The sequence below is a fragment of the Pseudophryne corroboree genome, chromosome 3 (genome assembly GCF_028390025.1).
Source record: "Pseudophryne corroboree isolate aPseCor3 chromosome 3, aPseCor3.hap2, whole genome shotgun sequence".
Lineage (NCBI taxonomy): Eukaryota > Metazoa > Chordata > Amphibia > Anura > Myobatrachidae > Pseudophryne > Pseudophryne corroboree.
In genome coordinates, this window is record NC_086446.1 from 342,894,103 (window position 1) to 342,908,055 (window position 13,953).

The following is a 13,953-nucleotide window of genomic DNA, read 5'->3' on the forward strand; positions in this document are numbered from 1 at the left end:
TAAATTTGAAGGGAAAAAAAAAAAGTAAATTGTGCTTACCTGTCATCCTTAGGGTCTGTTATGTGGTGGTGTACCATTGTGCTTCTGATAGTCCTCTTGTTTTATGATTGTCAGCCACTAGCACTAGTTTTGCTTATCACTTTGACCTAGGCACACAGCCTGGAAACCACTGGACTATTGCATTAATCAATGCAGGGGATAATGAGTGCATGAATGAATTTTTGCAGTGTCTTGTGTAAGATATGGTTGTATTCCGGATATGTATTTAGCTAAAATAACACATCAAGAAGAGTCTACCTCATTTATGCCATATGACAGGACTGGCCAACCTGTGGCTCTCCAGCTGTTGTGAAACTACAAGTCCCAGCATGCCCTGTCACAGTTTTGCTATTAGGGTATGCTAAAACTGGTGCAGTGCATGCTGGGATGTGTAGTTTCACAACAGCTGGAGAGCCACAGGTTGGCTAGGCCTGCCGTAGAGGATATTGGCCCAGATTTATCAAGCCTTGAAGAGTGATAAAATTCCAACCAACCAGCTTCTTACTGACATGTTACAGGCTGTGTTTGAAAAATTACAGTCAGGAGCTGATTGGTTGGTACTTTATCACTCTCAAAAACTTGATCAATATGGGCCTTAATTAGTCATTGGTTGGGTGCCCTCACTATCTGTAGTATATTCATGCCAAGCCAGACACTTTAGAACTGGAGACGAGGGTGAGGTGGAGTAGGGAACAGAAGCCGTTTCCATAGTGAAGTGAAAATGATTTTATGAACCACTTTAATTAGAAGAGGAGGAGGGGCTGCTTCCAACATTATGCTAAGGCTGCACGTGCAGCAATTAATATATGGCCTCACACATACCGCTGGTGGGGTAACACTGAAACAAGATAAAGGAGAAGAAGCGCTAAAGTTGGAGATGGAACAAGGACAAACCCAGCACTTTACTAATCGGGGAGAAAATGTCTTTCCAGAAATTATGAAGAGGGCATGGCCAAATAACATGAAAAACATGACCTAACTCTCCACAATTTCACCAACAAAACTTGGATATGTAATCTATTGAGAGTAAGGTACAGATGGGTCCATGTTTATCTTGACCTTTAATAGGATTAACTGGGAAATCAGACTTAATCCCCTGCTGTATTGTTCTCTGTATTGTATTGCATCTGAGAACAATAGATGAAGGGTTTATGTTAATAAATCATGTTGTGCCTAGGCAAAGCAAACTAGCCAAGATAACCGTGGACCCATCTGTATAACCCTATTAATTTAATGTGCATCTCTATGATTAAGACAGCGAGACATACGATAGTATATAATATATATTGTCTCCCATTGGGCATCCGCCCAAGTCTAGTTCCCAGCAGGGCTGGGAAGACCTCTTGACAGAGGGACACAACCCCAGTAGAAACTTATACCAAGAAGAAATGTTACACCTGTTGCCCCCGAAGTGAAAAGAGGCAGTATATCATTAGGGGGTAAACCTAAAGACCCAGTCAAATGTGTTACACTCCTGGACCAGTGACGGATTTAGTAGTATTGGCACACATCCATGTGGTGCAGAAGGTAAAGGACTTGTAACTGAGGGAATGAGCGAACTCCTCCGTCAATCAAATCCCCTATAGTTTTAACTCCCTTAGAGAGCCAATTAGAGACATTAAAATCAGAAAGGGCTAGATCCGGGACTTATGAGACAAACTGACTCACAAGTATAGAGAAACCTTTGTAGCGGAAAGCAGGGGCAAAGTTGCATTTGCAGAAGTTCCACCAGGGGAAATTCATAACAATGAGAATTTTCAAGGGACAACCAGCGATGCGCTATGTGCTGACAAAATAAGTGTCGATTTTCACTAAGTCTGGGAGAGCCATACTGCCATGATTCTACGGAAGAATCATACGAGACTGTGCAATTTTCAGAGGACGGCGGATCCAGATACATTTAGTTAAAATAGAACGGCACAAGTTTGTGTAAAAGGGACATCTTAAACACCACCAAAGAGATATCAGAAGGTAACCACGACTTCGTAAATTCCATTAAATGAGCAATCAGAGGCATGAGATTGACTTAAAAAACTGAGAAAAGGAGTGGGGGGATTTGAATATCTAAATATTGGAGAAAAGTAGTCTGCTAGTTATATGGAAATCGATAACGGAGTAGAGAAACATCAGAATCAGGTTTATTTGATCGCCTCAGTCTTGTGCATATTCTCGTGTAAATATTATTCCGTTTCGGAAACATTAGGGGCGGGATGTTGGCCAGAGGTGCAGGTTGCCGGGTGAACTCGGACGTTTTTGTAAAGCGACAATCATATACAAGGTATGTTTTTGCCTTGTAAATGATTGCCGCTGTACAAAAATGTCCAAGTTCAGCCGGCAACCCGCACCACAGCATTACATCCTGCCCTGAGTTTGAGGTGGCAAGATGACATCCAAGATGAAATAACAGAAAGACATGCAGTAACACGGACCAATACAATCCAAAAGAGCTGATAATTTTGCCAAGAGATGAGGTATAGATTGAGAAAAGCAGAGGACCTTAGACTGAGCCTTGTGGTACTCCAACTGATAGAGGTAGCGAAGAGAAGGTGGAATCAGAGAAGCAAACACTGAAAGAGTCAGGGCCGTAACTAGGTGTGTGCGGATGATGCTCAGCACACAGCGCATATGCCCTGTGGGCGGAAAACCATCTGCACCCGCAATAACAGGCACACGCTATCTAGAGTCACCAGACTCCAGAGCATCCAGGAGAAAAGGGCCTTTACAGAACAGCACTACAGGCGAGGTAAGCAACGGAGAGACTAGCCCTATGGGGAAGCAGGAGCGATCATACTGCAACATCAGTGACTCACTGCTGAAGCTGCCGTCGGAAGAGAGCCACTGCCTCCATGTTATCCACTTGCACGTGGAGAGAGCCGTTACTGCCAGGATAACCGCTGCTACTGGTAGACAGCCGCTGCTGCCAGGGAAGAGCCACTGCCACAGGGGATGAGCCACTGCCGCCAGGAGAGAACCGCTGCCGCTGGGGGAGAGCCGCTTCTACCGGGTGAGAGAGAGACGCTGCTGGGCTTGGGGTCTGGGGAGCCAAAGGATTGCTCTTTGCTGGCTAGCTGGCTGACTGGATATGGGGGGAGAGAGAATGTGTAAGGATGTGGCATAAAGTGTAAGTGCATAATGTGTGGCTGGATGTGTAAGGGGCATAGGCATGTGTGGCAGAAGTGTGAGGGGTAAAATGTGTTGCATAATGTTAAAGTCAGGGCCGTAACTCACACTCACACATTCACTGTCTTGTGTAAAAAGGGGGACTGTGTCTGCCTAATGTTTAAAAGGGAGCTTTGCCTGCTGTAATGTGTAAAAGGCATACCTGGCATAATGTGTGATAAGGGCTCTACCTGGCGTAATGTGTTTAAGGGGTGCTACTGTGCAGCGTAATTTGAATAATGGAGACTTCTGTACAACGTAATATGAATTGGTATTATTTTGTGACCACACCCCTTCCCCGTGAAGTGACGCCCCTATATTTTTGGTGCCTGTTTTGTATATATATGTGTGGGGGGGGGGGGAAGCGCTGATGCTGTTTCTTGCACACATCGCTAAAATGTCTAGTTACGGCACTGGAAAGAGTGATTAAATAGGATGAGAACCAAGAAAGGGCTGTGTTCTGAACACCTAGGTATTGTAGTCTCTGTATGAAAAGAGAGTGGTCAACAGTGTCAAATGCAGCAGATAGATCCAGAAGAATAAGTAGTGAGTAATGGTATTTACACTTAGCAGTGGCCAGATCATTCATTACTTTAGTCAGCGCTGTTTCTGTGGTGTGTTGGGAAAGACAACCTGATTGAAGTGGGTGCAGTAAGTTGTGTGAGTGAAGAAAGCATGTGAAAAAGTACCAAACCCATCCAATTCCAAGGGGAGAGTGGACATGAACCCCTTTGTTTCAGTCAAAAACAATATCCTTATATGCAGAGAATATGTGATCTTGTCCACCCAATGGTGAATATGGAGTCCACATGTCAGGATGGGCTCAAATAACATATGCCAAAAGCTAAATTATCAAGGGACAAGGGGTACACATGCCTCCCCAAAAGTGAATATAATAGTTTACTATGGGACAAAAACAAGGGACCTATACCGAATGAGGGACAATCTCCCATAGGTACAGTATGGCAATTCCATGGAACCAAATGCCTTGGCGGACTCCAGGGACCCCACCATAGCACCATCATCTTCCACCTGGGGCAGTTGTATAGGAGTATAAAGTCATCTCAAATTCTCATAAGTTTTTTTTTTTTAATAAAGAAATTACAATTAGCTCTTAATAGAACAATGTCAGTATCTGGATAGCTTGCCACCTGGTTAGTCACATACAGTCACAACTGGGGTTTAGGCCAGGTATAGCAAAGTCTACAGTCAAAAAATTAACACATATTGGAGCAAACAGACAAGATCAAACAAAGTAATAAACATTTTTAAACAGGGGCAGCAGCTGTTGCACAAACATACATTTTAGTTGATAAGGAACACTTTTAGTGCAAAATCAATGGAAGAAAAAAACATTGAATTTAAATCCAAGCAATCTTGTCTAAGTCCAAAGACCCTGATTGGGTGGAAACGCGTCGGCCTTAGGTGGATCTGCTCACGATATCACAGCTGAGAAGCAGTTTAACTTTGAACAGAGACTGTGACAGCTAGCGGTGGGAAGACCTTAAGTAACAGCACGGGTAACTGCAGTGCCAGTGTGAGAGGTGACCCCCAATACATCAGGCGTCTGATGGGTCCGGTGAGATAATTCCCGTGTTTATATTACAACATACAGCCAAAGCCAATACCGCTGAACTCTGTCTAAATGGAAGTACTTTTTACCTTGAAAAGAATTATGCAAGTTTTTAATAAATGACTATTGTTTTTATTTACATTTGGAATACAACTTGTTTTGTGTGGACATCATATTCCGTGAAAGCATCATTAAGGAACTAGGTTATATATTTTGAGAGCATTTACAGAGGTACATTTTGTAAAAAAAATTCTTTATAATTAAGATTGGGACAGCACTGTAATATATTTCTGGGTATTTCTGGATGACGAATTTCCTGTTATACCCCTAACAATTCTGGAGCATTAAGGTGTTTTATGGAGACTCAGCTTATGAAGAAGCTCTAGCTCTTCAGTTAGGGTCCTCACCGATTGTCCTCTACCATTGTGGGAAATAAGGAAATGGAAGTTCCATCTATAACATATCTCCTTCGAAGAACCTCAGTAACTTCTGCCTGGTCCAGTCTTTATTTCAGGGTGGATGGAGCCAAGTCCTGAAAGATCAGTAGATTCTTATTACTGCAGGACATAGTTTGGCATTGGTAACGATATGTCTAATAAGGCCATAAAACTAGTGAGGGGGTGTATCCATAACAAGTGTCTTAATCTGGAAGTTATTACACCTCCAGCAATTTTCTTGGTCTTCCATTTGATCTCTAAAAGTCAAGTTGTGCTCTGATGCTGCTGAACACTTGTTCCATGTGCTTCTGATTACTGCATAAAGTAAGTTGTGTGATTAGGTTTCCAATGCATCCATGCGGGTACCCCATCCCTTTAAGCCATGCCCAACATGTTTCGTCATCAACTTCGTTGAAGTCAATCAACGAAGTCGACGACGAAACGCGTTGGAATGGCTTAACGAGATGCTAGACGCGGTGACATCAGCCAGTTGGTATGTGTGTGTGGGAGATTCATCCAGCGGCACCTAGTAACCTGAGCAGAGGTGGTTTGTTGGTATAGGCTGCACTACAAAAAGATTACCTGTTACAGAGATGTATGTGAGCTTTTATTTTTCAGTAAATATATGAATATTTTACACTCAAACTTGCGCCCCCATTACTGTTCTTTATATATATATATATATATATATATATATATATATACACACATACATACACACACACTTTTTCAATAGAAAAATTACTTTTGTTCTGGTTTCAACTTCTTAGAAGTTGACATATTACGTTGCTCTCACTGAGACCAAGCCATGTTTCTGGTACCTAGCAACACTGCCAGGTCCTCATTAAACTCTATGCCTTTTTGGGAGCAGTATCAAACTAGAATAGACAGTTTCAGGGTCTCCACTTACCTTTGTGATGTGTGAGATCTATTAACTCAGTCTCTTTGTAACCAGAACATCATGACAAGCTAACAGCATACAATTAAGACTCCCCTGCCTGTCCAAAGATGCAACAACGATCTACTAGGTAACATGTAAATATGACTGAATGTGAGATCCAAAAGGACAAGGAAATGAATCAATCTTGAAAGTCCCTACAAAGGTATTCCAAGCAATGGAACGTGTGACATCTATTACACACACCATCACCGAGAGAGATGCCTACTAACTAAGAATGGCCACAAAGTCTACCAAGGTCTACGATAACCTCATTGCTTTTATATACTGAATACTGCAGTAAATTCTTTCCAGTGTTCTGATGTCTGCTAAATATCTATTTTAGGGTGGAAGGACAGGAAAAGAACCTCTTAAAAAGGACTTCATGAAAACAGGGTCCAACCACCACACAATGACCAATGGCATTTTCCAAAATATCAAATATGCCGTATATGAGCAAACCATCCTCAGACATCCTAAACTCACTGAACAGCCTCTGAAATGCCTTTGCAAATTGTGAAGCTTAATTTTTGTTCACTTGCATTGGGTAGCCATGACATCAGCAAGGTTCTGCAACTCTTACAAATATAGTAAACAAAACAGGATTTTGTAAAATTACAATTTAAAGAACATGATAAATAGCCAACCTACAAGCTGACTTTAAAACACATAGAGCATCCAGACCGTCAGCCTTGGAAGAGAGTAAGGAACATCCAGCTTAACATGACAGTAGGTTTGGGGACTCCAGTTAAATAGAGTTAGGTTCTGGCAAGGGTCACAGGAATAATTTGCGCACACAAGCACATTCTCTCTACACTGGCTAGTAGATACTCTTCATTTATGTGAAAGATGTTAATCGTCCCAGTGGTTAACTTTGTCACTTGGATAGTTCAATGCAGGTGGTGGTCATTTAAGATATTCTAGGACCACTAGCATTTGTGAAGCAATACATGTGTGTACAGATGGACACAGGTCACTCCAAAGAAAGTGTAGTTGTATTGGTTAAGGCAGGGGTCAGGGAACTTTTTTTTACCTTTTACCCTAAAATATATTTAGATACGCCGACATTACCCCCTTGATTTGAAAGGAAGGAAATCATATATTATTGTGCATATATACTGGTTATCACTGTTTATATGGCATTTCTGAGATACTGTGTGTATATAAAAAACTATTAATTTTTTTAAATTATTATTTTCGACAATTATTTTTTGGCAACGAATGGGTTAATTAGCACTTGGACACTTTCTCCCCAAAACACCAGAATGAATGTAAGAAAGATGGATGAGGGGGGAAGGGGCACAACTTTTAGGAGACAGATGGTCACATCCTCACCTCAGTAATGTCAGTGAGAATTTCCCAGTGTTATGTGGGCCACTGTCTGATCCTGCGGAACTCCATCAGTGGTCAGCCACAGAACACTTCAAGTTCTGTGTGTGGGTTGGCGGGCCGCGGGCGGGAGGACAGCGCAGGATGGGTGGGTATGAGGGAGCGCGGTGTGACATCAGCACGCCACACCGCGGCCAGGAACACAGCACAGGGCGGGCAGGAGGGTGCGCGGTGTGACGTCAGCACATCACATCGCAAGCCAGCTGGTGCTGGACGGGGCTGTGTCTCGGCAACATGACCGTCCATTACCCCCAGGAATTTCATTTTTACCCCATTTGGGGTAATTTACCCGTTTCCTGACCACTGGGTTAAGGGATCTTAAAACTGTGAGGAATGTGGATATTTACATATGCATCTGTAAGTAGGTTGGCATGTAGGATGATGGTTAAGAAATACAAGACAGTAATCAGTCGTCACTACAATATGCAGCTTCTAAGGACAGAGCTATAAGGAATGATGAATCAACTTATGAGCTGTACACTGGACACTACTAGATACAAAGTTAGAACAATAAGTCGGGTGTCAGAGGTATATAAAAGGGAGACTCAGACAAGAGGAGGTCTCATCTGTGGCTGGTTTGTGCCCAGAATCTATAGGAAATGTGTACAAATGAATTTCAGGAACTGTGAAGGTATTGGGGCTCTCTGACTTGGATTCTTGTTTTGGATTGCCATACACAAATGCTAGAAATGACCATCCACTTTGCCAGTACTGGGATTTCCTGGGTGTTGAATGTTAGTTTTGTGTTAATCAACTTAAGTATATATGTTTACCTACTGGAATTCTGTTATTATTATAGCCTATGTGACGCATTATTGCTATAATCGCACATCTTCAAATCAAGACAGAATTTAATGTCCATCTTGTGATGATGCACGCACCAAAATATTCACTCATTTAGCTCACTTCCTAACAAGTTTATAACCTTTGCCAGTGCTCCACCTGAGAGGTCTAACTACAGAAAGAACAAGAGATGTACAGTAATTATGCAGGTTGTATTACTTTTCCCCAATTCTGTGAATATCCATGTGGGAACAAGCAAAGGAATAGCCAATAGGAAAGGCAGTTTTCCAGATAAAGGACTGTAACTCCAAGGAAGCCAAAGGTTTTAAAAGGAGTGTGCTGTAAGGCTGTCAGCTTCAGACTGCTGGATGTCTACATTAAACTGTAGCAGATAAGAGAGACAGTTTGCATAAATAATCATCTGAGAACTGAACTTTCAAGGAGCTGAGCTATAAACACCCATGCAGACAATCGTATAAGAACATTAGTAGTTGCTCCAACCAAAATGAATGTGTAGGAAACCACTTTTCTGCACACCAAGAGAGGTAGATCTTACAAACTCTTTGGCATGTGTTGGCCGGAAAAGGCTTTGAAGACATGAGCATGGTCTGAATAACACAGATCTGAGACTATTTACAAAGTGTTCTCTTTTGTAAACTGCTACTTCCTGGTGGGTTGTAAGTAAAAAAGTGAAAGTGGCACTCAGTGTAAAGCATGCAAGCCCCAGGTCTTTTAGACAGGCTCCCTGCTGGACCCTCTGCAATGCTTAGAATGTATTCAAACCAACAACGTCTGGGCATGTTCATGGCTAACAGAAACCTCTTCTCTTTTTCATTTTCAAGCATTTATGGAAGCATTGTTGCAGTGATCCCTGGGAGTACCACCATTTGTGTAATTGATAAGGTGGAATTGGACTAAATAATGAGGAGTTAATATTTGAGTTAGTGGTGGGTTATAAGAACATAGAAGAAAACCTTTGTACAAAGTAATTTGGGCTGTTATGTTTATGTGGAAAAAAAGTTTATTTTAGTTCTTATAGCTGGATGGCTCAAGTACAGGAGGATCCAGCACTGGATGGCTGTACCTTTAGTACATCCCGTCCTTAGGATCCTCAGTTTACGATGCCTTTGATGTTGTGATTCCTCCAAACGCTTATATTGAGTCTATTGATTTGTGGAACTGAGCTGGACCTTAATGGGCCTAATTCAGACCTGATCGCTAGCAGGCGATTTTTGCACTGCTGCGAACCAGTGGCGTGCGGTGAGGTCAGTGGCTGGTGAGGCACAGCATCCATAATGTATGCCGAGGCCCGCCATTGACCCCTACCACCACCGAGCTGATGCCCTCTACCGCTCCACAAACCGATGCCCACTACCACCATAGAAGCCAATGTCCTCCAAAATCGCCACCATCAACCACCCCGGCCCCCTTGCCACTAATTTGCATCTCAGTCCGATGCAGCCAATGCCTGCTGCCTGCCTAATTAAACTTGCGAAGAGCAGGCAGCTAATATATTGTCAATTTTATAAAATAAAAGAGGGTGACGCCAGGGAAAGGAGGACATCGGCGGGTGAAAGACGGAGGGTGACACTGACAGCATTGGGTGACGGAGAGGGTGACACTGACAGCATTGGGTGACAGGGAGAGGTTGACGCCAGGGAGAGGGTGACAGCAGTGGGTGACAAAGAGAGGATGACACGGACAGCATTGGGTGACGATGGGGAGAGGGTGACAGCAGTGTGTGACAGAGAGAGGTTGACGCTGGGGAGAGGGTGACAGCAGTGGGTGACAGAGAGAGAATGACATGGACAGCGTTGGGTGACAGGGAGAGGGTGACGCTGGGGAGAGCGTGACACTGACAGGATAACATGCGATAAGCCTGTGTGTTCAGTGACTTGGAGTGCCTATCATTCATGGATTGTTTCAATATATAAATCATATACTGTACTTCCAATGGTTTGGTATAGTTAAAGTAGGCTGTGTGCCCTTGCAGAGTTAAACAGAGTCCAGGTATGGGTGTTGCTGAGGTAAGACCACACAGCACAGCACTGCAGCACGTAATATTGAGCAATTTGTTCCTTCAAAGTTTCGACGTCTCCGTTACACTGTCAACTGAGACCCCAAAACGTTGAAGCAATACATTTTCTCTATTACATGCTGCAGTGCTGTCGTCTTGCAACACCCATACATGGACTGTGTGTACATACACTTACATAATATATACCAGTGTCCCTGATATATACACATACATGAGGGGTAGGAGGTGGGCAGAGCAAGTATTTGGAGAATACAACAGAGCCGCCGCTGCCCCCCCCCCCCCCCCCTAAACATACAGTGGCTTCAGCATCCCCTCCCTATTGCACCCTGCCTGAATGGCACTTCTCACACATGCATCGGGAGCCGCCACCCCCCCTCATGACCCACACTAGGCTGCATCCATCTCCGCGGTTCCAAGCAGCCACGGCTGGCACCCCCTCGCTCCCTGTACCAGGCTGCACACGCAGGATCTGCACCGCGGTAACGGCTCCCATTCCCAGCAGCCGCGGCCGGCACCCTCTCACACCCCACATCAGGCTCCACACGCAGATAGCAGCCATCTGCACTGCGGTGCCCGGCCCCAGCAATGTAATGCACGCAATCCAGGGCCCCACCAAGAGAGGTGAGATCGGGACTCACGCCTGCTGCGCTGCTCCCCTGCAGGGACATCCATTTCTCCTCCTGCCAGCGTGATTGAGAGCGGAGGGCCATGCAGACATCTAGGGCCCCGTAGCAGCCGGATCCCCTGCACCTACGCCACTGGGTGGGCATTACCTTGGTGTCCACCCCCGCCCCCGGAATCCTACACTGGCCAATCACATCAGTCTGTGTGACAGGGGCGTGCTTTCATACGTGCTGACAGCACGCCCCTGTCACAGCGGCACTTCTTTAGGTGCCGCTTCAAGGGCTTTTTTCAATGGGATTCGGCTGCCTATTGCTTGGCCCCGCCCCCCGTTTCCTGTTCTTTTACATTGGCAGTGGGAGGCACCGAAAGCTGTGCCTCCAAACACATAAAAAACCAAGGTATAAATGATTAAAATAATACAAAGGCTAAAGTATATTGTATTATTTTAATCATTAATGACAGGGGAGGCCCTGCCTCCCCTGACTGCACGTCCCTGCTGCGAACAGATAGTCGCCACCTACAGGGGGAGTGTATTTTAGCTGTGCAAGTGTGTGAACGCGCATGTGTAGCAGAACTGTACAAACAGATTTTGTGCAGTCTCTGCGCAGCCCAGGACTTACTCAGCCGTTGAGATTGCTTTAGCCTGTTCAGGATCAGAATTGACGTCAGACACCCGCCCTGCAAACGCTTGGACAAGCCTGCATTTTTCCAAACACTCCCTGAAAACGGTCAGTTGCCACCCACAAACGCCTTCTCCCTGTCAGTCGCTTTGCAAATGCCAATGCGAATGGATCCTTCGTACAAACCCATCACTGAGCAGCGATCCGCTTTGTACCCGTGCGACGCACCTGCGCATTGCAGCGCATGCACAGTTTAGACCTTATCGCCCGCTGTATGAAAACGCAGCCCAGCGATCAGTTCTGAATTAGGCCCAATGTCATTTAAGAATTCCCATGGGAACGGCTATTCGGGTGTAACAATATAGTCTATAATTGATAATGTATTTAAATGAGAACTTATTTGATGACTATTGTATTTTATGCAATGCGATGCTTTAATGAAAATTGGAAAAAAAACAGCAAAAGCAAATTTATTTTCTAACCCTTAGGTCACACCTTGCACCAAGCTGGTTTTGTTGTTATCCTAAATGTCAACTGAAATCTACGCCAAAAAAGCCACATTAATACAGGTTATGTAACCTTACGTTAGAACTTTGTTCATCTTATTTTTAGACTTAGATAAAAAAAGAGGGCTAGAAAGAGCAAATTAACAGAATATTCACACAAAAACAATTGATAAATATGGTCATATATTGGCTAGAGCCACCTTTCCGGAATAAAACTTGATATTAGCAGTATGGCATTGTTTAATCGTTTGTGGATTCAAACTTTGACAAGAAATTAAAACATTAAAACATGTAAAAGCCTGACATCAATTTTGTGAATTCCCTCAGTTATAATTTAGTAAAATGTCTATTATTTAAGACAATTAGTGATTTTTGGAAGACTGAATGTGTTCATTATATTTACACAGTCGGGCTGATTCTAAGTCACATGCAAAAAGGCTGTAGCTGCGGCAGCCAGGGAAGCCTGACTTACTACCTGATGCTAATGCCAGGTTCCATTCAACTAGTGGAAGGTTCCTGTGTGTGCAAGCGGAAATCTATGCCCCCACTGATGTTACACACACTGCCGCAACAGTCATTAGTATCTGCGCTTGCACCAGTCCCATGTTAACAGTAAGCGATACATCAGAAACAGGCTCCCCCCTTCTCCGTATGCACACTTCACGATCACAAGTCAGGGTGCCTACATTTGATCGCATTGCCACGGTTCAGCTCCCAATACAAAGTGCCCTATTTCAAGGAAATACCAATCTGGCGAAGTTTCATTTGACATACCATAAATGTGGAAATTCCCTTCTGCACATGAGCTGTATACAAACACTTACCGTTTGCATACATGCTAAGAGACCAATTCTACTTAGAATCAGGTCCATTGGGTGTACACTTGTAATGCTACTTCTATCATGTCAGCACTGTGCAGATAACAAAATAAAGAAGAAAAGACAATGACAGTGCACTAGCGACTGCTCTATTTTAATGTTCCTGTATGATATACAGTCTGCCGGAATCACAGCAGTGAGGCCACAAATCTGCTCACAACAGGTTCTGTTCCGACTTGGTCGGTGGCGTGGACCCAACAACAGAGTGGGAATTCTGAGCGGGTGTCAGGATTCTGGGCGCCGGTATAATGTCAGCTGTTGGGATTCCCGCGTCGGAATCCTGAACACCGGGATTCCGACAGCCAGCATTTTAACTGCATCCCCTATTTTAATGCTACCTGTACACGGACTACAATTAGTTACACAGCGCCAGTGACAGGAGCACTAGCAGAGGTGTAAGAGTCAGGCTGGTGGCTAAACGGCAAGAACTTTGTGTCATATGACACCTTAGTAGGAGCAGCAGAAACAAAGTTCTCTCCTTGCCTCAGGGAAGCTTTCAGTGGAGGTCAGTGATGACGTCATGGTGATAACAATTCCCCACAAAAGAGAGCTAGTGGCAAACTGCCAAGTCATACTGATGGTATTTTATGTACAATATGAAGTATATTTACCATTTGGGGCAGATGATGATGCTCAGAATAGCATAGTCTGGAGCAGACAGACACTTCTTGCCACAGCCCTTATCAAACATTAGTATGGATCCCAGTGACAGTGTATTGTGTCTGCACTTGGTTTTAAAGATTAAGATGTTTCTTGCACACAGTAGTGGCAGCCATTTTGTGGTTTGAAGCAATCTGCTATCAGTGGGAATGCAGCATATCAATCCACTAGGAACTAGTGGTACTGGTCTCTAATGTGTATGACGGGTTCACTACGGCTGGCCGGCGGTCGGGCTCCCGGCGACCAGCATCCCGGCGCCGGGAGCCCGACCGCCGGCTTACCGACAGCGTGGCGAGCGCAAATGAGCCCC

The 13,953-nt window shown here is 44.2% G+C and overlaps 1 protein-coding gene across 2 annotated transcripts in view; it reads right to left on the reverse strand.

The window, feature by feature from the left end:
* SRCIN1 (SRC kinase signaling inhibitor 1) overlaps positions 1 to 13,953 on the reverse strand; it is a 900,548-nt gene that overhangs the window by 95,392 nt on the left and 791,203 nt on the right. Inside the window, exon 21 of one of the 2 annotated variants that reach the window (XM_063959683.1) lies at positions 4,727 to 5,303. The exons of the other annotated variant lie outside the window; for it this stretch is intronic. Within the exon in view, the coding sequence (XP_063815753.1) occupies positions 5,277 to 5,303 (27 nt within the window). The 3' untranslated portion in view covers positions 4,727 to 5,276. Of the gene's footprint in view, positions 1 to 4,726; positions 5,304 to 13,953 lie in introns of those variants that run through there. 2 annotated transcript variants of the gene reach the window in all.